General features: G+C 40.7%; 1 protein-coding gene across 2 annotated transcripts in view; it reads right to left on the bottom strand.

Annotated features, from left to right (window-relative positions):
- Positions 1–27,473, bottom strand: part of LOC133505327 (coatomer subunit delta) — a 42,914-nt gene continuing 15,441 nt past the window's right edge. For both annotated transcript variants that reach the window (XM_061828470.1, XM_061828469.1), the window contains 6 exons: positions 27,250–27,411; positions 17,627–17,792; positions 9,981–10,128; positions 7,830–7,938; positions 3,756–3,960; positions 1–652 (listed from right to left, as the gene is read on the bottom strand). In XM_061828470.1, the coding sequence (XP_061684454.1) occupies positions 563–652; positions 3,756–3,960; positions 7,830–7,938; positions 9,981–10,128; positions 17,627–17,792; positions 27,250–27,411 (880 nt within the window). In that variant the 3' untranslated portion in view covers positions 1–562. The remainder of the gene's footprint in view (positions 653–3,755; positions 3,961–7,829; positions 7,939–9,980; positions 10,129–17,626; positions 17,793–27,249; positions 27,412–27,473) is intronic.

Raw genomic sequence — 27,473 nt, 5'->3', positions numbered from 1 at the left:
TATTGGAGAGAAAAACAATTATTTCATTGCTTATCATGACAGATACAAACAGAACTCTGCAGTTAAGAAAATCTGAAACAGAAAGCGAAAACCCCATATCAGCCATAAACTATTGCAATGCAACATTAAAAGTAAGAAGCACAGGTGTGGAGGATGAATGTTAAGTGATTTCACCAATTTTAACGAAGGCTCATACAAGTGTCTCGTGTTCTCAGGTTTCCCCAACATCATTCTGATAAACTGACCACGATGTGACGAGTGGCCTGCCCTGCAATCATCTTCCATCAGCCTCTGTTCGGGTCGGCAACAGTATCACTCTTGTTTGGAAATTTCGATTAACGCTACAAATGATCATCTCACTCTTACAAACATAAATACACCACTGCAGCTCTGCCCCACTTGGAGCAGCATTTTCCAGAGGGATGATGGAGTCCTGTTGATGTACAGTCTGTGTCATAGTATACAGGGGGGGTAAGCAAGGAATTGTAAAGCGTTCTCTGGAGCACAGACGTGGACTATTTTTCTTGGGCCATTTCTTTTCCCACTTTTTCTTCAAATATGATTACAGGATTTCATATTTGTCGACAACAAACGAGGTCTCTGAAGAGAATCTAACGGAGCCGTCACCATCTACGTGTGTCACTTTGGCAACCTGATGCAGGAGGGGGAAGAAGGGAGTGGAGGAGAGACATTCATCATTAGCGTGTTTCAGGCTGAGAGAAGAGCTATACACTATGGTTTTGCAGCATTTGCTCAATCTAATTTAAAACTCAAGAGCAAAAATAACATTACAGCAGAACTTGAGTTTGAAGAGAGTAATTGTTGCAAATCATGGAGATCTTGTCTTTCTAAATCCATCGTGGCCCACTTACAGCTGAATTTGAACAAATCAGTGTGAACCCCAAACACAGATCTGATGCTGGGAGAAGGGAACAAAAGTTATTTCTCCTTTATTTTTATTCGACTGCTTTGTGAAAAGGCAAAATAAAGTTGTGCAGTTGAAGCCAGAAGTTTACATACACTGTGCAAAAACATTATTTTTTGTCTCACTGTAAATCAAATCAAATCAGACAACCCCCTCCTGATTCAGGTCAGTCTGGATCACCAAAATTATTTGATGCCACAATCATGAGAGAATTTTCTCAGAGAACTTTACTTTCATCAAGGTCAAAAGTTTACCTACAATTCCTTAGTATTGAGTGGCATTTCTTTTCAACTGCATGACTTGGGTCAAACGTTTTGGGTAACCGTTCACAAGCTTCAGACAGTACTCTGCTAGAATCCTGGCTCGTTCCTCCTGACAGAACTGGTGTAACTGAGTCAGGTTTGTCAGTTGCCATGCACGCACATGCCTTTTCAGATTTGCCCACAAATTTTCAATGTGATTCAGATAAGGGCTTTGTGATGGCTGTTCTAAAACACTGACTTTGTTATCCTCATGCCACTTTGGAACCATTTTGGTAGTATGCTTAGGGTCATTGTCCTTTCGGAAAACCCATCTGTGCCCAAGTTTTAGCTTCATGGATGATGTCTTGAGATTTTGCCTTTATTTCTTCATGATTTTATGAGGAGCTCCAGTTCCTGTTGCAGCGAAAGAGCCCCACAAGATGATGCTGCCACCTACTTCCATGCTTCACAGTTGGGGAAGGTTCTCAGGTCTACAACCTTCTTCCTTTTCCCTCCAGATGTAATGGTCATTATGGGCAAGAAGTTCCACTTTGGTTTAATCAGACCACAGGACATGTCCCGAGAAGCTGTTTGTCTTCTTTTGCTAGATAATCTGGAATGCAGCCATATGGGGGCAAGAGACAGTGGAATCTGTAGGCCGGTCCCAGGCCCAGATAAATGCAGAGGGTTAAGTTACGAAAAGCATCCGGCGTAAAACTGCGGCCTTTTGGAAAGAGGTGAGAGGGTCTCAATGGACAGGACGAGGTCTTAATCAAAAGAATACTAGCAGGTGAGAAGACTCCTGAAGAATGGAGGAAAAGCGTGCTAGTTTCTATTTTTAGGAACAAAGGCAATGTTCAGAGCTGTAGGAACTACAGAGGAATAAAGTTGATAAGCCACACAAGTTTTGGGAACGAGTAGTGGAGGGTAGACTCAGGACAGAAGTATCTGCGAGCAACAGTATGGTTTCATGCCTAGAAAGAGTACCACAGATGCATTATTTGCCTTGAGGATGCTCGTGGAAAATTACAGAGAAGGTCAGAAGGAGCTACATTGTGTCTTTGTGGATCTAGAAAAAGCCCATGACAGAGTACCAAAAGAGGAACTGTGGTACTGCATGCGCAAGAATGAAGATTAGCTGATGTAAAACAGAATATACGTGCGGAAAAGATGGGGGTGGAGGGGGAAGAGTGAGGCTCCACGGAGACAAGAGACAGCGAGGTTGGACGACTTCAAATTCTTGGGTCAAGGTTCGAGAGAGCAGACTTCGATGGATTGGACATGTCCAGAGGCGAGAGAGTGAGCGTATTGGTAGAAGGGTGCTGAGGATGGTGCTGCCAAGCAAAAGTGCGAGAGGAAGACCAAAGAGAAGGTTGATAGATTTTGTGAGGGAAGACATGAGGTCAGTGGATGTTAAGAGAGGAAGATGCAGGAGATAGGCTTAGATGGAAAAAGATGACACACTGTGGCGACCCCTAATGGGACAAGTCAATGGGAAAAGAAGAATCGACCTAATCTGGGTTACTTTCAGAGTAATGACTTCATTCTCGGTGAGTGGCTTTTCAGCTCATGTCGGTGCAGGACTCATCACTGTGGATAATGACAACTTAGCATCTTCATCCAGCATCTTCCCAAGGTCTTTGATTTGCACATTTCAACCCAAAACATTCATCTCTGTGACACAGAGCCCGTCTCCTTCCTGACCGGTATGATGGCTGGACATTCCCATAATGTTTATACTTGTGAATAATTTTTGGGAACAGATGAATATGGCATTCTTCAAGCATCTAAAAATTGCATCCAAGGATGAGCCAAAGTTGTGGAGTGCCACAATTCTTTTCTCGCTGATTTCTTTCGATTTTCCCATCATTTCAAACAAAGAAGCAGTGTTTGAGGTGTGGCCTTAAATATATGCAGTCAATTAACATGTCAGTTAAACTATCATAAGCTTCCAAAGCCATGACCTCGTCATCTGTGCAATCTTACGTTCTCCACAGGCATAGTACTTTTTGAGTACTTTTGACCCCAAAGAAAATGATGTAAAATGTTCTCAGAAATTCTCTCAGTGGGGCATTTAACTAAAATAAATTTTGGTGATCCTGACGGACCTGAAACAAGAGGGTTTAGTCTGATTTGCTTTCAGACAATGAGATGAAAAAAATGAAATGGGCTTTTTTGGCCCGACACGATTCTCTGAGTTTTTGCAGTGTATGTAAACTTCTGGTTTAAACAATATATGCCTTACTCTGGTGCCAAAAGTTAAAATTTCATAGATTATAGATTCAAGGGACAATTTAAATCATTTCAAGAACCTATTTACTTTTTTTTTTTTTAAACTATTTGGGCTTTCACCTCATAAAACCCACAAAATCTGCAATTCAAAAAAACTACAAGGCTGTGAAGAAATTACCATTTGAGTTTTTGTAGAAAAAAAATGGGGTCTGTATAGATGGGCCCATTATTTGGATACATTAATATAACAGAGTACATTGTATATGATGAACCTGTGATTTTTTTTTTCCTGGGTATAAGTTTTAATACAGCAGTCAATCAGTCAACAGTTACAGGTTTTCTTGAGAGGTTCCTACCTGGATGTCGCAGTAGTTACGTTTAGACACAAAGGACACATTCACGGGAAAGAAATCACTGGGCTGTCCACTAATGCTGAACTCCAGGCTGCCAGTCTTGTTGTTGGCATCAATTACAGGTAGGCACCACTCTAAGACGTTTCGTCGGCTGTCGTGTTTGTACTCTCCATCCAGATCTCCAATCACAGGAGCACCCACACCAGAGCTGCATGGGGATACAGCCACCATTCAAGTCAAGTTAAATTGTATAGTCCTTAATTACAAAAGAGTCTCCAAAGAGCCTTTAATCTTATGTCACACACATTGCAATTAGAGCTACAAAATTTTAATAAAAGACCAGAATTCATTTTCATTAATGTAAAAAATGTCGCTGTTGTTTTAAAGGGGAATTCCGGTGGTTTGGATTAACAATGTATCCAATAGGTAATTTCATATGTACTGTAAATTCTCGAGTATAATGCGCACCCCGAAAATTGACCTTAAAAGAAAAAAAAAAACAGGAAAACCCATCTACCATTGTACAATACACACCGCAAATTTGTTGCTACCCATATGTTCTAAATATTGGAAATTATCTAAATTTATATTTTGTTAGGTTTGTACATGTATTATTTTTCAAAAAACTGTCTGTACAACAATCATTAATAATAACCATTGTTCACGTGCTGACGTAGCTGTAATATAATCTCGGGACAGGCCCAGGACACGCTTGTCCTGGTCCCTGTAATGGTCAGAACAGAGTCCCTCAACCAACTAAAATAAATGCTCAACGATGGCATGACATTTTATTAATACTGTTAACACATATTACAGTTTTAAATAAATATTCAACACTGTTGGATGGAAAAAAAATTTGCATTAAATATTTGTGCATAAAATGTTTGTGCATAGTGCAGTTTATCTAACATTACACATCCTTGGCCAACACTTCAAAAGCAACATCTGGCTCATCTCCAATCTGAAAAATACCCTTTGTTGACTTGCTCCAGTTCTGGTGCCTCCTGAATTGATGAACAGTGATCTTATTTTGCTCCCACAGCATGTCATTCTCTGTGCCATCCATGGCATTTGAGGGGAAACATTTTTGAATCCCAAGAGTTTTGGTTCTCCAGCGCAGCCTCTCACCCACCTGACGCCATAGGTTTCCGATGGAATCAGGCGGCTATCAAAACAATTTGAGATCAAACTACGTACTGTAATGGGCACAATTAAAAAAAAAAATAAAATAGCGAGCATTTCAATTGTGTGTGCTCTCATGTTTTTTTTTTGTTTTTTTTCATGTGCCCATGACCTTCGTATAACGTAGTTTGAGCTCATGTTTTGATAGCCATCTGAAGCCATTGAAGCGAGCTATCGTTTCGAACTGCCAGGCTACTTCTGGGTTGGCGGCGTCATCGGCACAAGTCATGACATTTCTTTTAAAAGCAGCTGCACAACTAGCCGTTGTCGTTGACTTTTTTTGTCTTGAGTTAAGTTAAAACAAACTCACAGAGAGTTGTTTCTGATCTTTAGTGCAGTAGCAAACTTGCAAGCTTCCCGAGGTGGTCACAGAGTTCAGGTTGGGCGCGCACACTACTGTCATAAACCAATGTGTAACATAAGACATCGAATATCATATCGAAACGTATATGATACCTTTTTTTTTTTAACCACTATGTACCTGTATACAACTATAAAATCGTTATTTTTTATTTTTCATCCATACCTAAATATAATCCGCTTTATTAACTTTTTGAACATATTTTTGGGAAAATGTGCACATTATTTTTGAGAAATTACGGTACTGTATCTTGAAAATGTGATGTTAATCCTCTCATTTAATGGAGTTTTGAGAAGATTTTTTATCGTCAATTACGAGTTTTCATGGGCACCGCCATTTTGGCGAGTCACATGATGTACAGTGAAGAAAATATGTATTTAAACACCCTGCTATATGGCAAATTCTCACATTGTAGGTGCATGTCCAATTTGAGAGATAATCAAAAAGAATAATCCAGAAATCACAATGTATGATTTTTTTTTCATTTGTGTGATACAGCTGCGAATAAGTATTTGAACACCTGTCTATCAGCTAGAATTCCGACCCTCAAAGACCTCTTAGTCCGCCTTTAAAAGTCCACCTCCACTCCATGTATTATCCTGAATCAGATGCACCTGTGTGAGGTCGTTAGCTGCATAAAGACACCTGTACACCCCATAAAATCAGTAAGACTCAAACTTGTAGCATGGCCAAGACCAAAGAGCTGTCCAAAGACACTAGAGACAAAATTGTACAACTCCATACGGCTGGAAAGGGCTACGGAGAAATTGCCAAGCAGCTTGGTGAAAAAAGGTCCACTGTTGGAGCAATCATTAGGAGAATGTAAGAAGCTAAACATGACTGTCAACCTCAAACGGAGTGGAACACCATGCAAGCACCTCTTGGTGTCTCAATGATCCTTAGAAAGGTGAGGTATCAGCCCAGGACTACATGACAGGACTTGGTCAATGACCTGAAAAGAGCTGGGATCACTGTTTCCAAGGTAATATGTTGGTAATACACTAAAAACGTCATGGTTTGAAATCATACATATCACAGAAGGTTCCCCTGCTTAAAACAGCACATGTCAAGGCCCGTCTTAAGTTTGCCAATAACCATTTGGATGATACAGAGGAGTCATAGGAGAAAGTTCTGTGGTCACATGAGACCAAATTGGAACTTTTAGATCATAATTCCACGAACCGTGTTTGGAGGAAGACGAACGACGAGTTCCATCCCAAGAACACCATCCCTACTGTATTGTGAAATTTTGGGGAGGAACCTCTTTCCCTCAGTCAGACCATTGAACAAGGGTCGTGGCTGGGTCTTTCAACATGACAATAACCTGAAGCACACAGCCAGGAAAACCAAGGAGTGGCTTCGTAAGAACCATATCAAGGTTCTGGCACGGCCGAGCCAGTCTACAGACCTAAACCCAATAGAAAATCTTTGGAGGGAGATGAAACTCCATGTTTCTCAGCGACAGCCCAGAATCCTTTCTGATCTAGAGAAGATCTGTGTGGAGGAGTGGGCCAAAATCCCTCCTGAGTGTGTGCAAACCTGGTGAACAACTACAGGAAAGGTTTGACCTCTGGAATTGCAAACAAAGGCTACTGTACCAAATATTAACATTGCTTTTCTCAGGTATTCAAAAACTTATTTGCAACTGTATCATACAAATAAATCGTTAAAAAAAATTATACATTGTGATTTCTGGATTTTTCTTTTTAGATTATCTCTCTCACAGTGGACATGCACCTGCGATTAAAATGTCAGACCCCTCCATGATTTCTAAGTGGGAGAACTTGCAATATAGCAGGGTGTTCAAATACTTATTTTCTTCACTGTAGGTGTGCGGATGTGACGTATTAGAAGCGGCAACATAGGCTCGCTTACGTTGGGACACAATTATGGCTAGCGCTGATTTATCGGATTTATCCCCATCTGATGAAGAAATAGCAGTATCAATTGCTCAGGAAGACAGAGGAATACGCTCATACAGATCTTAACCTGTGGCTGTAAATGTTGACTATTGAGATGTTTTTTTGGACGGGAATGATGCTAGTCTAACTACGTGGAGCCCCACGCGTGGGACACACCATGAATCCATCCCATCAATTTTGGAGTGCGTTTAGGCCAGCCAGCGGAGGACTGCACTGAAGACAGCACTCGTGGCCATGAAGGATGGTAGAACCCATCAGTGAAAGGTTGTTTTAGCCAACAGGGTGGCTGGGGGTCTAAGTGATAATGAAATGACCTTTGGATTGGTGGAAGTTAATACTGCCTCCACAACAGCGGCACAGTAGCTCAGCTAGTAAAGCATTGGCCTTACAGTTCTTTCTTTGTTGTGGCATTAAGGTCATGTGACTCACCAAAATAGCGGCACCCCTGAAAATTCGTAATTGTTGATAATCTCAATATACCATTAAATGAGAGAGGATTAACATCACATTTTCAAGATACAGAACATATGACATGACCTATTGGATACGTTGTTAATCCAAACCACCGGAATTTCCCTTTAACCATCCAAAAACATGATTTGATCTACATACGGCACTGGTATGGTAATGACCACATCATTGAGTTCCAGGCTCTCCTCCTGCAGCTCATATTCAATGTTGACATCACAGCCGTTGCCACTCTCCGAAGGCCAGCAGTTTACTGGGGAAAGAAAGACATTGTGAAGTCTTTTGAAGGTGACTTCATGGGAAGTTGAGATTTTAACTGGTGTGTATATAAATGGGCGGCATGGTGCTGCAGCTGTAGAGCATTGGTCTCTCAGTTCTAAGGACGAGGGTTCAAATCCCAGGCCCGCCTGTGTGGAGTTTGCATGTTCTCTCTGTGCCTGTGTGGGTTTTCTCCGGGCACTCCGGTTTCCCGCAGATCTCAAAAACACGCATTCATTGAAGACTCTAAATTGCCCCTAGGTGTGATTATTAGTGCGACAATTGTCTGTTTCCATGTGCCTTGCGATTGACTAGCAAACAGTTCATGGTGTACCCTGCTTTCTGACAGATGACGCCAAGGATAGGCTCCAGCACTCGTGGAACCCTCGTGAGGATAAGCAGCTAAGAGAATGGACAGATGTATACCAATATTTGGCTCTCGAATCCCTGTCCATCCTTCTAGTGTGAAATGTAAATCTTTCATTTGCCTGTTCCTTGAATTAATTCACAGACTTGTGAAGACACCTGGAAAATTCTAGTCTTAGTTGATTTACGGCTTGATCAGAGTATAAGAAATTTGGTCTTTCCCAATTGGACTGTGTTAAGACTACTGTCATTAGCATGGCGATAACTTGCCGCGCCAAAGTATGTTGGGAGGGGGGGTGTAATGAGGAAAAACGTGTTGATCGTTACTGGTGCTGGCTAACCTAGCAAGGTCAGACTCGCAATAACAGGTATATGTAAAAATGCTCTTGCACGTCGATTGAATGACAGTCGGTTTGACCAATCCTAGCCTTTTGTGACATATGTCACTGTGTTTGTGCACAAAATGGTGTGTTACAGCAAGCTTGTAAGTTGCTTACTTCAGAGCAGTCATGGAGATGAACCCTGTGCAACGTCTGGAGTGATGCATTGGTTTGTTGCGGTAATCAAAGCACTAAGTTGAAAGGTGAAGCTCTGAATTTACCGGTCGATCCACGTTCTATTTGAAAATGACTGGGAGTCTAGGGGTTCCCGACTGTGGAAACAGCTGGCAGTTAATGAACTTTTTTTTTTTAAAGTCTTCATTTTCTAAGTCTATCATAGCAACAAATTATTAGTTGTGGATGTCACATGACAAGAAGTTTTGCCAATTTCAATATATATCAGCCGCGATCTACGAAAGCAGGGAAATAGCTAAAATTTTCCAGTCTGATCTTCGCAAGAGAAGTAAAGCTATATATAAAAGGGTAGGGGAATAATCACATACATCCAAGTACAACAGACATGGTATATTCATAGTATAGACTAGGGATCGCAAACGGTTACAATTGATCGGTTATAACCGGTTTTCGATTTTTTAAAACCGAAACCGTAATCGGACTTTCGAAATCGGTTAAAATTTCCAATAATTTCTTCCGGTTCCAGTATTCCACATTGCGCTATTTTTTCAAAATCATTTCCACTTTTTTCAAGAATGTTAACAAAACATTTTTACAAAAAAAAAAGAAAAACACGAGTGCGTTGTTGTAAGTCACATTCAACAAGCTTCTTTGTCAATATTGTATACAAACTACCCCATTACCGCGGAGTAAATTAACGATCGATGGTGTAGCGCCGGAGAAAAGGAGTCGGAGGCGGAGTGTTGGACACAGGAACAAAACTTGTTTTATTGGCAGACATCAAAACACTACTCGCATAACGGCGGGAACTCTGTGAACTCGTCACTCCGGAGGTGCAACAACAAAAACAGTCCGTGCGGAACCCCGCACCCCAACTCGAGGTCCCGCGGGTGAATTATGTAAACACCACAATGGTACCGATTTTAAAACCGGTTAATTGTTTTTTTGCTGCAGGTGTTCGGTTAAAACCGATAAGTAAGCGTTTTTTGCGATCCCTAGTATAGACCAGTTTTCATGCATGGATGGGCGTAGAAGTACCCTTGTGTTGCAGTCTCATTTGAGTTATGATCATGGAGCAGCCTTGTTCACTTCATATTTGACTATACAACAAACCAAACATTGCCTTACTTATTATTTTCTGTACATGTGGACTTACTAGTTAAAGGTATGAGTGATTCATCTGTTGTCTGTAGTCTCCATTTTAGCACGCCGACATCGTTGTTGAGAGGGAAGGACTTTTCGGGGTTCTTCAGGCCAATCACTGAGTCAGCAGTGAACAACTTCTTGTCCACATTGGGATGCGTCTAAGAGACACATGATGCTATAAATCTGTCTTAATAGCAACTGCGGTCAATTACGCATATGACGCTTTGGTATCTACTTAATTTATGGCATTACAGTATAAGACAGTCCAGATGTTTTCTAAGTTATAAATTACAACGGGCAAAAAACATGATGCATCATGTGACATTTTCACAACCTACACCTCTAACTAGTTAATTTTTTGTGGTGTTAACAAGATATATACACACCAAACAAGCCAGACATCCCAAACAACTCATCCTCTAAAGAAATATTTTACCATGAGTAACAGTAGAAACGGAAAATATTCAGATCCCCATTCAATTTTTCACTCGTTATATTACAGCACTTTGCTAAAATCATTTAAAGTGAAATTCCAGTGGTTTGTATTAATGTACCCGATAGATCATGTCATACGTACTATACCTTGACAATTTGATGTTAATCCTCTCTCATTTAATGTTTTTTGAGAAGAATTTTATCGGCAATTACAAATTTTCATGGGTGCCGCCATTTTGGCGGGTCACATGACCTACGTGCGTGGATGTAACGTAATAGCCACAGCATTAAAGGCCCACTTATGTTGGGAAACAATTGTGCCCAACACTGATTTCTCAGATTTATCCTCACTTGATGAAGAAATAGAAGTATCGGTTGATTGGGAAGACGAAGGAATACAGCGTGGTGCCTTGGTTCTCGAACACAATCCGTTGCCAGACTGACCAGAAAGCTGGTGGAAAACCAAAATGTTCGAAAACCAAAACCTGTTTTCCCATTACAATGAATGGAAAATGAAATAATGCGTTGCAAGCATAAAGGTTTTTTTTTCCAGCGACTTTGTTGAGCTTTTCCAGATAAACTGCATAGTAGAAATAGATGTCTAATTTAAATACGTTATATAATTAAACCATTTAATATATTTTTTGCTTAAAATGTATGCTTTAGCCTAGTAGAGTATCCTAAACTGCCCGACCTGTAGCGACTTGGCCCCAAGCCTTGTAAACCTTTTTTTATTAACAAAAGTGCAGAATAACTTTAAACAAGCAATAATGAGGGGGGAAAAACAAATTGTTTTTCTATTTGCACAGAAAGTACGTAACATGAAAAAAACAAAAACTTGCAACTAGAGGTAGCGTTAATGGAACAAAAGAAAAAAAGCAATGAAAAATAGTTTTGGATGTCTTTGGTGGGGGTGACGCGTCCTTTTTTCACAACGAATCTAATGTTTGTTTCTCCCATCTTTTCTTTTCTGAAATGGCACATATCATTAAAATTTTGCAAGTGCTCTGCAACATTCAGCTTTATTCAGATGAAGTTCTACAAAATTATGGATGTCGTTCCATTTCGCAGATAGCTTTATCGAACTTGAGACATCCTTCCTGCCTTCAGCCTCAGACGACATCTCCTCCCTTCCTCGCCAACACTATCCCCAACTAATTGCTGCTCGTTCACGAAAATAAGAAGCAACTTTGACTTCCTCCAAGATCTGTGGCCTCTGCTTGGTCAACACGGTTGCTCCTCAAGCAACATCACTTGATTTAAGGGCATTGCGTCAGGAAGGGCATCCGGCGTAAATATTGTGCCAAACATATATGCGTTCATCTGAGATGATACGCTGTGGCGACCCCGAAAGGGACAAGCCGAAAGGAAAACAACAACTCGTGTTTCAGAATGGTGCCGATCGTCGTTTTTGCCATGCTATACTTCTTGGATAGCTCAGAAATACGCACGCCAGACTGCTCGGCTATCAAATCCTTCTTGAAGTTGACAGTTTCATGCTCGACTTTCCTTTTTTCAGCACCAGCAGTTCCACTTGCCTTTTTTGGAGCCGTGATCGGGGGTTATTGTTGCTTAATTCGAAGAAGAAACAAAAGTCACTACAGTATTAGGAAACGTCCACGAGCAGAGGAGTGTGTGAGTCAACTGGTTGGCCACACACACACACACTAATGTGAGCAGTCGCGCGTTACGTCTTTACAGTTTTTTTTTTTTTTTTTTTTTTTTTTGGGGGGGGTGGGGGGTGGGTGTGCATTCGAAAGCACAATAACAAATCATCGTGGGTCAGCTGGTCCGGGTGTTCGAATACTGATTTTTCATTTAAAAAAAAAAAAAAAGCAAAAAAAAAAAAAATCTCAATTTTCGTTCAAAAACCAATCTGTATGAAAACCAAGGTAGCACTGTACTTCCATACAGATTAGAACCTGTGGCTGTAAATGTAGCCTTTTCGGGTGGTTGTTTGGAAGGGAATGACGCAAGTCTGACTACTCGGCCGGTGCGTGGGACATTACGTGTGTAAACAAAGGCTTGGTTACGTTGATACACAATGATGGACAGCGCTGATTTCTTGGATTTATCCTCATTTGATGAAGAATGTGAGTCGGCCGACGCGCGGGACACACCATTAATCCATCCTATCAATTCTGGAGTGCGTTTAGGTTAGCCAGCAGAGGACTGCACCGAGGACAGCACTCGTGGCCATGAAAGATGGTAGAACCAATCAGTGAAAGGTAGGCCTTATATTGTGGGAAAGGTTGTTTTAGCCAATAGGGTGGCAGGGGTCCAAGTGAAAATGAAATGATCTCTGGCTTGGTGGAAGTTAATACTGCCTCCACAACAGCGGCATGGAAGCTCAGCTGGTAAAGCGTTGGTCTTACAGTTCTAGGGGCCCAGGTTCGTTTTTTTGTGGAGTTATTTTTTTGTGTGGAGTTTTGTGTGTGTGTGCGTGTGTGTAGAATTGTGGAGTTTGCATATTTTCCCCACACCTGTGTAGGTTTTCTCCAGGCACTCCGGCTTCCAGTCACTTAATTCTTTTTCTTACTGGGCAGAACATTCCACTGAACATTTGAGTATTATTTCTATCCGAATTATGGCAAAATTTATTGGGACAGTTAGGCATTTTATCGTGTCCAATCAAGGTGGTAACGCATGTGAAGACGCTACAAAACGGTGAGGATTTCTTTGTTGCGCGCCTATTACGTCACATCCGCGCACGTAGGTCATTTGACTCGGCAAAAATGGTGGCGCCCATGAAAATTCATAGTTGCCGATAAAAATCTTAAAACACCATTAAATGGGAGAGGATTAACATCACATTGTCAAGATACAGTACATGACATGACCTATTGGATACATTAATCCAAACCACCGGAATTTCCCTTTAAGACGCGGGCGTCCCAATGTGTACACAGCAACCCATATTGACAGATAAAAATAGAATTGTTGAAATTTTTGGAGATTAAAAGAAAAACCGTACTCTTACACAGCCATAAGTATTCAGATCATTTGCTGTGACACTCACTCATGGTTAAAGGTTAGAGGACAAAGATGTTAATTTTCTGAGAACTAATTTACTACTCACGTCTGTCATTTCAAACTAATTACATAGCAGATATACAACAGTTAAATCCATAAATATGCTGTAAAACGCATCTTGCATCTAGTGCCTTCAGGTCTTCGGCTTTATCAGGCGCCGTGACATAGCACAAGCCAAAAAGCCAGTTCATTCGGTGTTGTGTGCGCTACTGTTCTTATGTATATGTTATTGTATGATTGAGCAATGTCATTGTGTGGCATTTGCTTGTACAAAATGTTCAGGCGGTAGTAAGAGTTTTTGTTTTGTGATTTTCAAGTGAAAAGGGTAATACATGAGCAGTGGGTAAGCAATGGCAATCGACAGGGGAAGAAACATGATCAGCTATGGGTGCCTATCAAGCATTCCAAACTCTGTGCTGATCACTTTGAACCGGCATGTTTTGAGAAAGACAGCAGAAAGCATTGGATGCTGAGGTAGAGGCTGAAAGCAGGTGCAGTGCAAGTATTTTCCCACAGCCATTGGGACATTAACCGCAAGCACCAGAACTACAGTGAATAAAAAAAGTATTTGAAAACCCTGCTATAGTGCAAGTTCTCCCACTTAGAAATTCTGGAGGGGTCTGAAATTTTCATCGTAAGTGCATGTCCACTGAGAGAGAGATAATCTAAAAAGAAAAATCCAGAAATCACAATGTATAATTTTTTAATGATTTGTGTGATTCAGCTGCAAATAAATATTTGAACACCTGAGAAAGCCAATGTTAATATTTGGTACAGTAGCCTTTGTTTGCAATTACAGAGGTCAAGTGTTTTCTGTAGTTGTTCACCAGTTTTGCATACACTCCAGGAGGGCTTTTGGCCTACTCCTCCACACAGATCTTCTCTAGTACAGACAGGTTTCTGGGCTGTCGCTGAGAAACACGGATTTTCAGCTTCCCCCACAGATTTTCGATTGGGTTTAGGTCTGGAGACTGGCAAGGCCACGCCAGAACCTTGATATGCATCTTGTGGAGCCACTCCTTGGTTTTCCTGGCTGTGTGCTTCGGGTCATTGTCATGTTGAAAGACCCAGCCACGACCCATCTACAATACTTTGAGGGAAAGAGGTTGTTCCCAAAAATCTCACAATACATGGGCACAGTCATCCTCTCTTTAATACAGTGCAGTCGTCCTGTCCCAGGTGCAGAAAAACACCCCCAAAGCATGATGCTACCACCCCCATGCTTCTGAGTAGGGATGGTGTTCTTGGGATGGAACTCATCATTCGTCTTCCTCCAAACACAGTGAGTGAAATTAGGACTAAAAAGTTCCATTTTGGTCTCATCTAACCACAAAATGTTCTCCCATACTTCTCTGTATCATCCAAATGGTCATTGGCATACTTAAGACAGGCCTTGACATGTGATGGTTTAACCAGGGGAACCTTCCATGACATGCATGATGTCAAACCATGACGTCTTAGTGTGTTACCAGCAGTCACTTTGGAAACGGACCAAGTCCTGTAGTGTAGTCCTGGGCTGATTTCTCAGCTTTCTAAGGATCAATGAGACCCCACAAGATGCTATCTTGCATGGGGCTCCACTCCAATTGAGATTGACTGTCATGTTTAGCTTCTTACATTTTGTAATGATTGCTCCAACAGTGGACGTTTTTTCACCATGCTGCTAGGCAATTTCTCCGTACCCCTTTCCAGCCGCTTCAAATTGTACAATTTTGTCTCTGGTGTCTTTGGACAGCTCTTTGGTCTTGTTTGGTCAAGTTTGAGTCTGACGACCTCACAGGTACATCTGATCCAGGAGAATAAATGGAGTGGAGGTGGACTTTTCAAGGCGGACTAACAGGTCTTTGAGAGGCAGAATTCTCGCTGATAGACAGGTGTTCATATACTTATTTGCAGCTGTATCACACAAATTGTTAGAAAAATGGTGATTTCTGGATGTTTCTTTTTAGATTCTCTCTCTCACAGCGGAAATGCATCTACGATAAAAATTCCCAGATCCCTCCATGATTTTCTCTGGGAGAACTTACAATATAGCAAGGTGTTAAAATATTTATTTTTTTCACTGTATATATTCCCACTGGAGCAAGATTGCATAACTTGACCTGCTAAAACCAAGTACAGTAATGCCTACACTCAACTTCCTTGAAAATTTGTGGCAACTCGACTCAACTTGCTTGCACTTATGACTTACTGGTACTTCCACATCTGGTGCACAACATCAAGACACAAGATAAAGCATTGTTGGAATGTCAGTGCTGAGTAAATATTTTAATTTTGTAAAGTTCCTGGCATTAAGGTGCCACGGAGAAGCGGGACAGACAAGTGAGGTTTTCCTTGTATATACCCAATGACTATTTTAGATACTATCCACTGGGGAGTAGAAAAAAAAGACCCATGCAGTACATTTCACGACTGTCGGTCTGGACATTTGCCTATATGACAACTAAAACTGCAAAAAGACTGGAGTGTTATGATGCTACCAGAGTGGTGCTTCACAATGTATGGGAATACTGCATACAAAAGTAAAAACCTGTGCTTTGTCACTGAAAAGTGAATTTATAATCCACAATGTCATACGAAAAAAAATGGCACTCTTGGGTACCATTATTTCAAGCCATGACTGTATAAAGAGACGTGCTTTTGACATGTCACGTCGAACCAGTGACCACTCTCTGTTGTACAGTTGTTACTTGGCTGCTTGTCATAATTTCAGTCACGTTCTGACTTTCTGATTGGCTCAAACATGTAAGGTTAGACGACGCCTAATTCAGTTTGTTGGTCCTGTATGTTAAATCCTCCTCCTTCACACATGTTGCGCTCCGTCCTTTCAATTACAATGCCATATCTTGTAGCCCTTGTGGTGGGTAGAGTAACCCCAGCCCGGTATCTTGAGCTTTGAGTATGCTCAGGGAGGGTACAATGTGTCTAATAATAATAATTAATAAATAATAAATAAATACACTAATAAAAACCTCATTATTAGCTAATTATAGTTGAAAAGGTGTGGCACAAACAAAATAATTTGAACTGTGGAGTCCGCCTTTGGCCTGAAGTTAGCTGGGATAGACTCCAGATACAAAACTGTGGCAAGGGACATATTTGGACAAGGTTACAAAACTATTTCTGCTGCACTTAAGATTCATAAGACCACAGTGGCCTCCATAACATTTAAATGAAAGGGACGACTAGAATCCTTGGTAGACCTGGCTGTCAGGCCAAACTGAGCAATAGGGGGACAGGAGCCTTGGTGAAAGCGATAAAGAAACCAAAGATCACTCTGCCCGAGCTTTCAGGAGATGGGAGAACGTTCTAGAATGTCAACCATCACTGTAGCCCCCCACTAGTCAGGGCTTTAAGGCAGAGAGGCCTGACAGAAGCCACTCCTAAGCCCAAGACACATGAAAGCGTGCATGGAGTTTGCTATAAAAAAAAAACACAAAGGAATCCAAGATGATGAATATGATTCTCTTGTCTGATGAGACCAAGACAGAACTTTTTGGCCCTAATTCTAAGTGGTATGTATGGAGAAAACCAGGCACTCATCACCTGTCCAAAATAGTCACAACAGTGAAGAATGGTGGTGGAAGCAGCATGCTGTGGGGATGACTTTCAGATGCAATCGAAGGAAAGATGCATGTAGCCAAGTGCAGGGATAGCCTAGATGAAAACCTTCTCCAAAGTGCTCAGGACTTCAGAATGCGATGAAAGTTTATCTTCCGACACAATGTCCCTAAGCACACAGCTAGAAAAAACAAAGGAGTGACTTCAGAACAACTCAGTGACAATTCTTGAATGGCCCAATCCAATTAAACCTAATTGAGCATCACTGGAGACAACTGAAAACACCTGTTCACTTTTAAACCTGACAGAACTGGAGAGCATCTACATAGAGAAATGGCAGAGAAACCCAAATAAAAATGTGAAAAACTTGTTGCATCATTCCAAAAAAAAAGACTCATGGCTGTCTAAATATTCATTGCTGTGATTTCTTTTTTTCATTTTTTAATAAATCACCAAAAATTCCAACAATTCCATTTTTATTGTCAATGTGGGGTGCTCTGTGTACATTGAGGATAAAAATAAACTTAAATTATTCGAAGAAGAAAAAAATATGACAATGAAAAATGTAAGGGGGTCTGAAAACTTTCTGTATCCACTGTAATGGCCTCCATTTTGCAAGACACCTACTTGTAGCTGTAATCCTTTGTTGTCATTATTGATGAGAACAAGGCGGATGCGTCCATTCTTGTCATCTGTGACTCGTAGTGTGACCATGCCCAGCACCTCCATGTTCTGCAGCCCTCCATCACGACCACAAGTGAGCGAGATCTTCTCTTCTACACGTAAATGTACACTGTAGAGTGGAAAATAAAATGAGTGATGTGTGGAGACCACCAGTAAAAGATGGCAAATACATTTATTTTGTTACTTGCTAAACATTGTTGCATTGCAGTGGGACCAGCTGTGTGGACAAATCAATGAACTATTATTTCTCATCTTTCCGCAACTACACATTGTTCAGAAAAAATACCAATATTGAAAATTTTCAAACAATGCACTTGTTACTGAATTACTTCCTGATCTCTGCTATTACCAGCAGTCGGAGGAGTAAACCAAAGCAAAGAAACGCACATTTATTTCTATCACATTTCATACATAAGCTGCTTGGTAGCCCTTTCCAGCCATGTGGAATTGTACAATTTTGTCTCTGGTGTCTTTGGACAGCTCTTTGGTCTTGACCATGTTACAAGTTTGAGTCTGAGTCATTGTATGTGGTGGAGAGGTGTCTTTATGCAGCTAACGAGCTCACACAGGTGTATCTGATTCAGGATAATACATGTAGTGGAGCTGGACTTTTAAAGGCGGAACAACAGGTCTTTGAGGGTCAGAATTCTAGCTCATAGGTGTTCAAATACTTATTTGCAGCTGTATCACAAATTAATTGTTTAAAAAAAAAAAAAAAAAAAAAATCATACATTGTGATTTCTGGATTTTTATTTTTAGATTATCTCTCTCACAGTGGACATGCACCTACGATGAAAATTTCAGACCCCTCTATGATTTCTAAGTGGGAGAACTTGCAATATAGCAGGGTGTTCAAGTACTCATTTTCTTCACTGTAATTCAATGTGCTTTATATGAATAAAAACATCTAAATGCAAAAAAAAAAAAAATTTTTAACCTGGATTTAAAAGACATTTAAACTTGGGTCTGACATCACATCTGTTGGCAACTTATTGCATTTGTGTGCAGCATAAAAGCTAAATGCTGCTTCATCATGTTTGCTTTACACTCTACACTCCACTATTTGACCAGAGCCTGTCGATCTCAGAGCCCGACTGGGTTTGTATTCCATAAGCATTTCTTTTGATATATTCGGGACCTACACCACTTAGTGATTTATAGACCAGTAGCAAACACTTCAAAATATATTCTAAAGCTGACTGGAAACCAGTGTAAAGAGTTTAGAATTGGAGTCATATGTGCTGACCTCGTTGTTACTGTCAGAACCCGGGCTGTAGCATTCTAAAAAAGATGCAGCTGTGTAATGCTGTTTTTGGGGAGTCCAGTCAGAAGACCAATACAATAGTCGGTCTACTTGAGATAAAACCACGGATGAGCTTTTCCTGTTCTGCTTGACACATGTAAGCATTCACTCTAGATCTGTTCTTCAGATGGGAAAAGGCAGTTTTTTTATGATTGACTTGATATGACTGTTGAAAGTCAGGTCAGAAGCCATCAGAACACCAAGGTTTCTGACTTGGTCTTTGGTTTATAAAGATAGCGAGTCCAGGTATTTACGAATAGGAATCCGCTTTTCTTCATTGCCAAAAATAGTTTTGTTTTAAATTAAAATTCTGAAAAATTTGACTCAAGGCTAACATGTACAGGCTGAACAGGAGCATGTCCAAGAACTGACCCTTGAGGGACCCCATAGGTCATTGCCATTTGTTGAGATTGAGCACTTCCAATGGTTACAATTTAGCTTTCTTTCCTCCGTGTAGGACCTGAACCGTTTAAGGACAGTTCCATTTATTCCTACTCACGTTTCCAACGTGTTTGAGATGGGTCTATAGCTTGCTAACATGGAATCATCCAGTGCTTTCATTTTTAGAATAGGCTTAACAGCAGCTACAAGAGCCTTAGAAAACTTGCGAGACTGAAGTCAGCAATTGATTATTTGTTGCAAATCAGCTCGCACCGACAATAATTTGAAAAAAGTCAGATGGTATTGAGTTGGGCGGCACTGTGGCTCAGCTGTAAAAGTGTTGGTCTCACAGTTCTGAGGTCAAGTTAAGACAGCCTGATGTTTTCAACTGCTAAACTGTTTTCTCTGCAGTTTTTTGGTCAACTATCAAATTCTGACATGTTAATTGTTTTCTCTTCTTTTTGATATTTGCACTGACATTTCACCAGATGGATTTTTTTGTCACCAAAATAAGCAAACTCATTGCATTTTAATCTGTTACGAGTTCTGGACTTATCTGATTCGGGGGTGGGGGGTGAACTTGTCAACCACAGCAAACACTGTGAGCATTGTTAAGGTTCGTGCTGATGATTTAAGAAAAGTGTTGTTGTGTAGCCCTGGCTCACTTGGTTAAAGATCACAGACTTTCTATAGAGGTCAGTCAATTCGGAGTTAAGTTATTCTCCACTTGCATTCTCCGTTCCTCCCCTTTCATTTAAAGCTCTTAACCATCATAGAGTTCCTACATGGTGTTCTTGGTCACCTCAGGAAGGAGTAGCCAAATATTGTACTCAAGTAAAAGTGCTGCTACTTTCAAAATACATGACTCAATTAAAAGTAGTATTATAAATATTAACTTCTGAGTAAGAAAGTACTGTTAAAAAACTAAAAATATTGTGTAACTAGTGAATAACTTCAGATTTATTTTTTTTTAATCAGAGCTTGAACATACACTAAAATAAAAACTACCATTTTGAATCATCTACATACATACATACATCTATGCCAACATTGAGACAGTGAACTTAAAGTGGGCCTGCCATGAAATGGATGATTTTTGGTATATTAATGAAAAACCCACAGCCAATATGGTCCCATGTGTTTTTTCACCACAAAACATGATTTCGACGTATACACCTTTTTGTAACTCTCACCATGAAAATCCTCTCAGGGATTTGTTTTTGAGAAGAAGCAAGAAGTGACGTAAAGGACAGCAGCGGCCCCTCGTGGACTCGTTTGTTTACATTAGTTTTACCTCCGGGAAGGTAGCTTGTTGTTCCTTCATGTTACCCAAAATCCTGGCTCATTGCATTGCTGGACATTGCTTGAACACTCGGGAGAATGGCATTACCCTTTATAAGTTTGAAAGAGACCCTGTTCGTTGTGAAAAATGGATTGCACGGGTGCAGAGGACAAGAGCTTCGTGGGTTCTAAATAACAGGTGTGTGTGTGTGTGTGTGTGTGTATACAGTTACTAAAAAAAATAGTTTGGGGCAGACCACGTAATCGGTCTCTCTCATAACGTAGCAAAAGATCCACGTATGAAATGTTGATGTGCGTATACAGCTACTAAAAAAAAAAAAAAAAAAAAAAAAAAAAAATCATAGTTTGGGGCGGACCACGTAATCGGTCTCTCTCATAACGTAACAAACGATCCGCATATGAAATGTGTTGAGGTGCGCGTCGCCCAGCCAACAATGTCTCACTCTGCCTCGTCTCGATAGTGTTCATCGCGTACTGCGGCGACTTTGAACATACCCCTAAACGCAGCATAGCTCGGCTCCACCTCCTCCTTATATACCACGGCACCGAAACTCAGTCACACCAGCTGAGGCGCCGCGTTCGGCGGTCAAAGCTTCTGCGAAGGCTGCGCGTCGGGCTTTGCGACGGGGACGGCTCTGAAGAACCCAGCCAAGAATGCGTTATTCAGTCGCATGCGCGCACAAAAGCGCCCCGGCTCGACTGTGTTGCTCAGTACTTCGTCTGCGAGAACCCCCCTGAAGCAGCAGCGCTCGGCTCTGTCATAAGCCACACCGGCCGGCTGCTATGAGCCGCGACGTCTCATCTCCGCCGCGGAAGTGGATCGGACGGGATGCAGTTTGGCCGTGATCAAATATCATCTGAATATGGCTCGAAACAGTGTAATATTGCCCTGAGGGCTCGAAACAATAGTGTAATATTGCCCCGGTAACTACACTCGGTTGCGTGGTGTCCTTTTTGAAAAGAGCTTCGATGTCAGAAGGGGTGTCGGAAAAATCAGAATATCTCTGTTGTTCGACGTCCATAGCAGCAGGCACTGCGCGTTTTCAACGGCGGAAGTGACGATGACGTCAAGGACGGAGGACGCGACTAATATGGTGACCACTTGGATGTCGAGGGACACTCAATTGCGCAACTTTAGGCATGGATGACGCGCTCTCCGCTCACTTTTTTTTGTATAGACATTGAAGTGAATACTGTTATATGTATTTTTCATTACAATATCTATTTTAGAATGTTTATAGGGATGACAGTCCCACTTTAAATCTAAAACAGATCATTAAATAAAAACTGCAATCTCAAAATTCAGCTCCAAGAAATGTTCTTATATGTTCTACTTGTTAAATTGTTAAAAAAAATAAATTGTTAAATAAAAAGAATACAAAAACAGTAACATAGCTGCAGTGGATATAAAGATTATGCATAATTATTATGCATTATGCTGCTCAAGTGCCATGTTTTTGTTTTGTAAAAGAATTTTGACCATTTTAAAGGGAGGGGAGGTAAAAACGGTAATTAAAAAAAAAAGAAAAAAAAAAAAAAAATCTGACCTAGATGAACTCCTTCCATAGGAAGATCACAATTTCGAAATACACGTTCTGTTTTAACAGGACTTTTACCCAGTTTATTCTTAAAAAAAAATTAAATGTGCACAAGGAAGCATACCTTCTTATGCCTGTGGCCATGTTCAGAAGAAACAAATCAGATTTATACTAATCTTCAAATGGGAGTTCACATACACCATTTAAATGTTTCAGTGGGGAAAGATAAAAATCTGTTACACCGTCAGCACCTCCAGCAGAAGATTCTCAGAGTGAGAATAATTAATTGCGGAAATACTGCAATAAAATGTTATTGTCCAGCACAAGGTTTTAATACATTAAGATTTAACAAGACACTAGTAGTTGAAAATATTTGTCTCAAGTATGCAAAGTATAAATACTGTAGACACATTTTAAACATTCTAGTACCAACATACACCCCCCCCAAAAAAAAAACCATCTCAAAGGTAAAAAAAAACTCAGCTACATCGCCAGCGTCTCCAGCTTAAGCATCTCCAAGTGATGACTGGTAACTATACAGTCATAAAAGACAGTGTTTTCTAATTTATATAATATATAAAACATATAATTTATAAAACTATATATATTATATTTATACAGTTTTATGATTACAGATTTAACTGAATACTTTTTTGTTTCAAATATGCAAAGTACAAATAGCGTTTACATATTTTAAACGTTCTGGTACTCACAAACATACATGCAACTCCTACTTCGTGGTTTTTAAATTTTCGCAGGTGGTTCTGGTCCCAATTAACTGCAAAAGATGAGTGATTACTGTACATCTATGCAAACATTGAGACAGCGAATAAGGCAAACTGTTGTACATTTGCACAGATGATTTTTAGCATTTATTTCTGTCTTCAAACCAAACTAAGCCGATGAGAGGGGGGGAAAAAAAGCTTAACATTGAGCTAAAACTTTACAGCAACTGAACACCACAATGAATTGGGACCAACTTCACAAATGTCTCACAGTATCACAAACACTATCCTTGCGCCTCATTGGCGAGTAGGGAATTAAAGGAATTTGGCGCCATACATTTTTCAAAAAGTACTGTATTTTCAGCACTATAAGGCGCACTGCATAATAAGGCGTACCTTCAATGAATGGCATATTTTAAGACTTTTTCCATATGTAAGGCGCACCAGATTATAAAGTGCACTGCATTATAAGGCACATAGAATAGACGCTACAGTAGAGGATGGAGTTACATTCTGCATCCATTAGATGGACTTGCACTAATGGCTCAATATTGATCCATATATAAGGTGCACCAGATTATACAGTGAAGAAAAGTATTTGAACACCCTGCTAGATTGCAAGTTCTTCCACTTAGAAATCATGGAGGGATCTTAAATTTTCATTGTAGGTGCATGTCCACTGTGAGAGAGATCATCTAAAAAGAAAAAGAAATCACGTTGTATGATTTCTTTAACGATTTGTGTGATGGAGCTGCAAATAAGGATTTGAACAGCTGTCTATCAGATAGAATTCTGACCCTCAAAGACCTCTTAGTCTGCCTTTAAAAGTCCACCTCCACTCTGTGTATTATCCTGAATCAGATGCACCTAAGTGAGGTCGTTAGCTGCATAAACACCTGTCCACCCCATACAATCAGTCAGACTCAAACTTGTAACACAGCCAAGACCAAAGAGCTGTCCAAAGACACCAGAAACTAAATTGTGCAACTCCACGCGGCTGGAAAGGGCTACAGAGAAATTGCCAAGCAGCTTGGTGAAAAAAGGTCCACTGTTGGTGCAATCATTAGAAAATGTAAGAAGCTAAACATGACTGTCAATCTCAACTGGAGTGGAGCCCCATGCAAGATATCACCTCATGGTGTCTCAATGATCCTTAGAAAGGTGAGGAATTAGCCCAGGACTACATGACAGGACTTGCTCAATGACCTGAAAAGAGCTGGGACCACTGTTTCCAAGGTATATACACTCGACACTAAAACATCATAGTTTGAAATCATGCATGGCACAGAAGGTTCCCCTGCTTAAACCAGCACGTCAAGGCCCGTCTTAAGTTTGCCAATGACTATTTGGATGATACAGAGGAGTCATGGGAGAAAGTTTTGTGGTCAGCTGAGACCAAAATGGAACCTTTTCGTCATAATTCCACTAACCATGTTTGGAGGAAGACAAATGATGGGTTCCATCCCAAGAACACCATCCCTACTGTGAAGCATGGGGGAGGGGTAGCATCATGCTGTAAGGGTGTTTTTTCTGCACATGGGACGGGACAATTGACCCCTCCGTAGAAATTGCGTCATCCGCGTCACTGACCAATCAGAGGCGAGAGATTTGCATAAACCACGCCCCTTTTTTTGCACCTGCCGTTCCCTCAGACAACGTTGCATGGTCCAGTACAACGTTTGTTAGCGTTTTATCGCGTATTTGGGTTCTTTAACAATAGATATGGTTAAGAGGTGTAGTCACGGACTATGTAATAGTGACGACAGGTATCATTAAAGCTAGTAGTTGGTGGAGTTCAATTCGTACCCTTTCCAAAACCGAAGACCCAGTACGAAAAATGTCTTCGATGGATCAAACTTTGTGGAAGACGGCATGATCAACTGAATCCATCTAAAATCAACCGGAACAGATGTTTGCACGAAGTTAAGCCCTATATTTGATTTTCAATACATTGTCTCATATAAATGAATTAGCAATTCTTCACTTGCATAACATAGCTACGTGTGAATGATTGACACACTTGATCTGTGTTGAGCGATGTTTTGCGATGATCTGACTGCACAAACGTGTCTCTGTTCGGCGGCTCCCGAGCTACGGTAAACCGGACTATGTTTGCACGAAGGTATGCCCTATATTTGATTTTCAATACATGTCTCATAAATGAATTAGCAGTTCTTCGCTTGGATGACATAGCTACGTGTGAATGATTGACACACTTGATCTGTGTTGATCGATATTTTGCGATGATCTGACTGCACAAACGTGTCTCTGTTCGGCGGCTCCCGAACTCAGCTAAACCGGACTAGCGAGTCCTAAAAGCCTTCGACGTGCACCGAGACACCAAGACTGAAGGAAGGATGTTTGAGGACACTATAAAGTAGTGATTGTCGTACTCGGTCAGGACTTACGTAGGTTCGGCACTAATTCAAGAATAATTATTGAGGGAAGCGTGTGACGTTACACAAAGAAAACGAGAGAAACAACTCGTAAATCAAGCCTCGCCTTTTGCTTCATACGGCGGTTCACAAACTGCTATACAGATACACATACAGATTCTGCACACAAGTGTGATATGTAACACGAAAATAGGAAACTGTCAATGACGAATTCGTCTTTGGGTTATAATATATTATATTATGTGGCTTCTCGGTCTTCCTCTGACTCCGGAAAGATCTTGCGCTAATATAAATGGTTTCTCTGTCGATATGCATGTAAATACCATTGAAATAACCCTCGCTGAAATACTTGAAGCCCTGCTGTCTGCTTTTCAACGATATTTCACTGTTAGCTAAGAATGCGAGTGAGAAATCAGACGGTAAATCGGACAGTTTCGCTCTAGTCTTTTCTTCCTGCGCCGCCATTTTTGATAATTGTTTGAGGTTAGCACACGTGGGGTGACGTAACTTGAGTAGGCGTGGTTAAGTGCCCTGTACGGAGGGGTCAATTAAACCTTTATTTTTGTCAGCAGAAGAACGAGCTTAAACTTTTTCCCCCACAATGATCAGTGCAAGCAAAGCATGCCGGGAGCGCCCCCAGCCTCCAAGTGAAGCGACAATATTCTATCTTAAACCATACAGTAGTATGCATGCACGCTATTTGAAAAGAAAAGCGGGAACAGACCTGAGTTCAGTTATACTTTATTGAACTATTTAATGTAAACTGAGTTTGTTGTACCCTATTGAAGTATTTAAGTGCAACATGCAGTCACATTTTTTGATTAATCCTCATCTATACCTGAAATGAACAGCTGGGCAAGTTCTCCATCTATCCATCGCTCCTATGCCACGCGCAACTTCCCTTTGAACACCCCGCTTACACCGATGTGCAGTGGTTGGTGTTTCCTCATCAAGCTTCCCGGAATAATAGCAAGTTCCGAGTTCATATTTGCTCTGCTTGACTGACTGATAGCTTGCTGTTTAAACTGCTTTGTAAGCATGTTGCTTCTTTGGTGAAAATTTTCAGTGGTCCTTATCCAAAATGATGCATTGCACAAAACACATACCGGCATTATACACCTGCTGATATCACCCTCTCCCACACTTCCCCCTGTAACATCCCCATACTGTCCCGTCGCACATTCGCTTTTCCTCTATACAGTAAAAGCATTGTGTCGGAAGGAAACTCTCCCCGTCACTAACAGATTTTGGAACTCAGTGCACACAAGGCACCCGATCCATTTTGGAGAAAATTTAAGAAGAAATTTAAATGTACCTTTGAGATGTGAAAATGCGGTAATTAATATTAAGTCAACTGGTTTACTTACACACACACTGTGTTGCAGTTCATAGGTTTGATGTCGATACTGGTTATAAGGAACCCTGACTCAAATGTTCAGATTAGTTTATGCTGTGGGCTGCTATGAAAGGCAAACCTTGGATAACCGGTAGAAGATGGATGGATGTTTCTACATGTCACTGCAATAGATAGCTGAACAAAGCTATTTTATTGTAAAGAATTAATTTTCAGACCAAATAAATTAAATTTGAACATTTCCCACAGCACACAGGAAGAGCTCTCATGGTGCACTGGTTGGGACTCACTGCTCTTAATATTGAAAAGTGAAAAGTACAAGCATGTACAAGTGTTTTCTACAGTTTTGATGTGCATCAGCCCATTTGGTAAGATATTCACTCATTTAGAGTCATAATACAACATGCTCAACTCAAAGGGGAGACAGCGGAAAAATTGTATGTATATTATACACCCTAAATATTGTGTTCTAACATGAAAAAATGCCTGTTCAACTTCTTTCTTTCTTTCAAAATCATTTAAACTTTTATTTACTTATTTATTTGCTCAACAGAGGTGAGTGCTTACCTCTCTACATTGACTGGTGGTGGCAGAGCTTTAGAAACATCTAAACCTCTCTTCCCAGAGGACGGCATGATCGTTTCACCTTCCAACTTCAACTTGTCAACAAAGTTGTCCACCTCTTTCCCTTTAGCACCCAACTTCAGTGCCTTACTTGGTCCACTAGGTCTGGAAAGGAGTAGGAAAACAGTTTGTCAAACAAAAATCCCTTGACCAATCAAAAGAGAATG

Source organism: Syngnathoides biaculeatus, chromosome 8 (genome assembly GCF_019802595.1).
Source record: "Syngnathoides biaculeatus isolate LvHL_M chromosome 8, ASM1980259v1, whole genome shotgun sequence".
In the NCBI taxonomy this organism is placed as follows: domain Eukaryota; kingdom Metazoa; phylum Chordata; class Actinopteri; order Syngnathiformes; family Syngnathidae; genus Syngnathoides; species Syngnathoides biaculeatus.
This window is presented reverse-complemented; position numbering and strand designations above follow the sequence as displayed.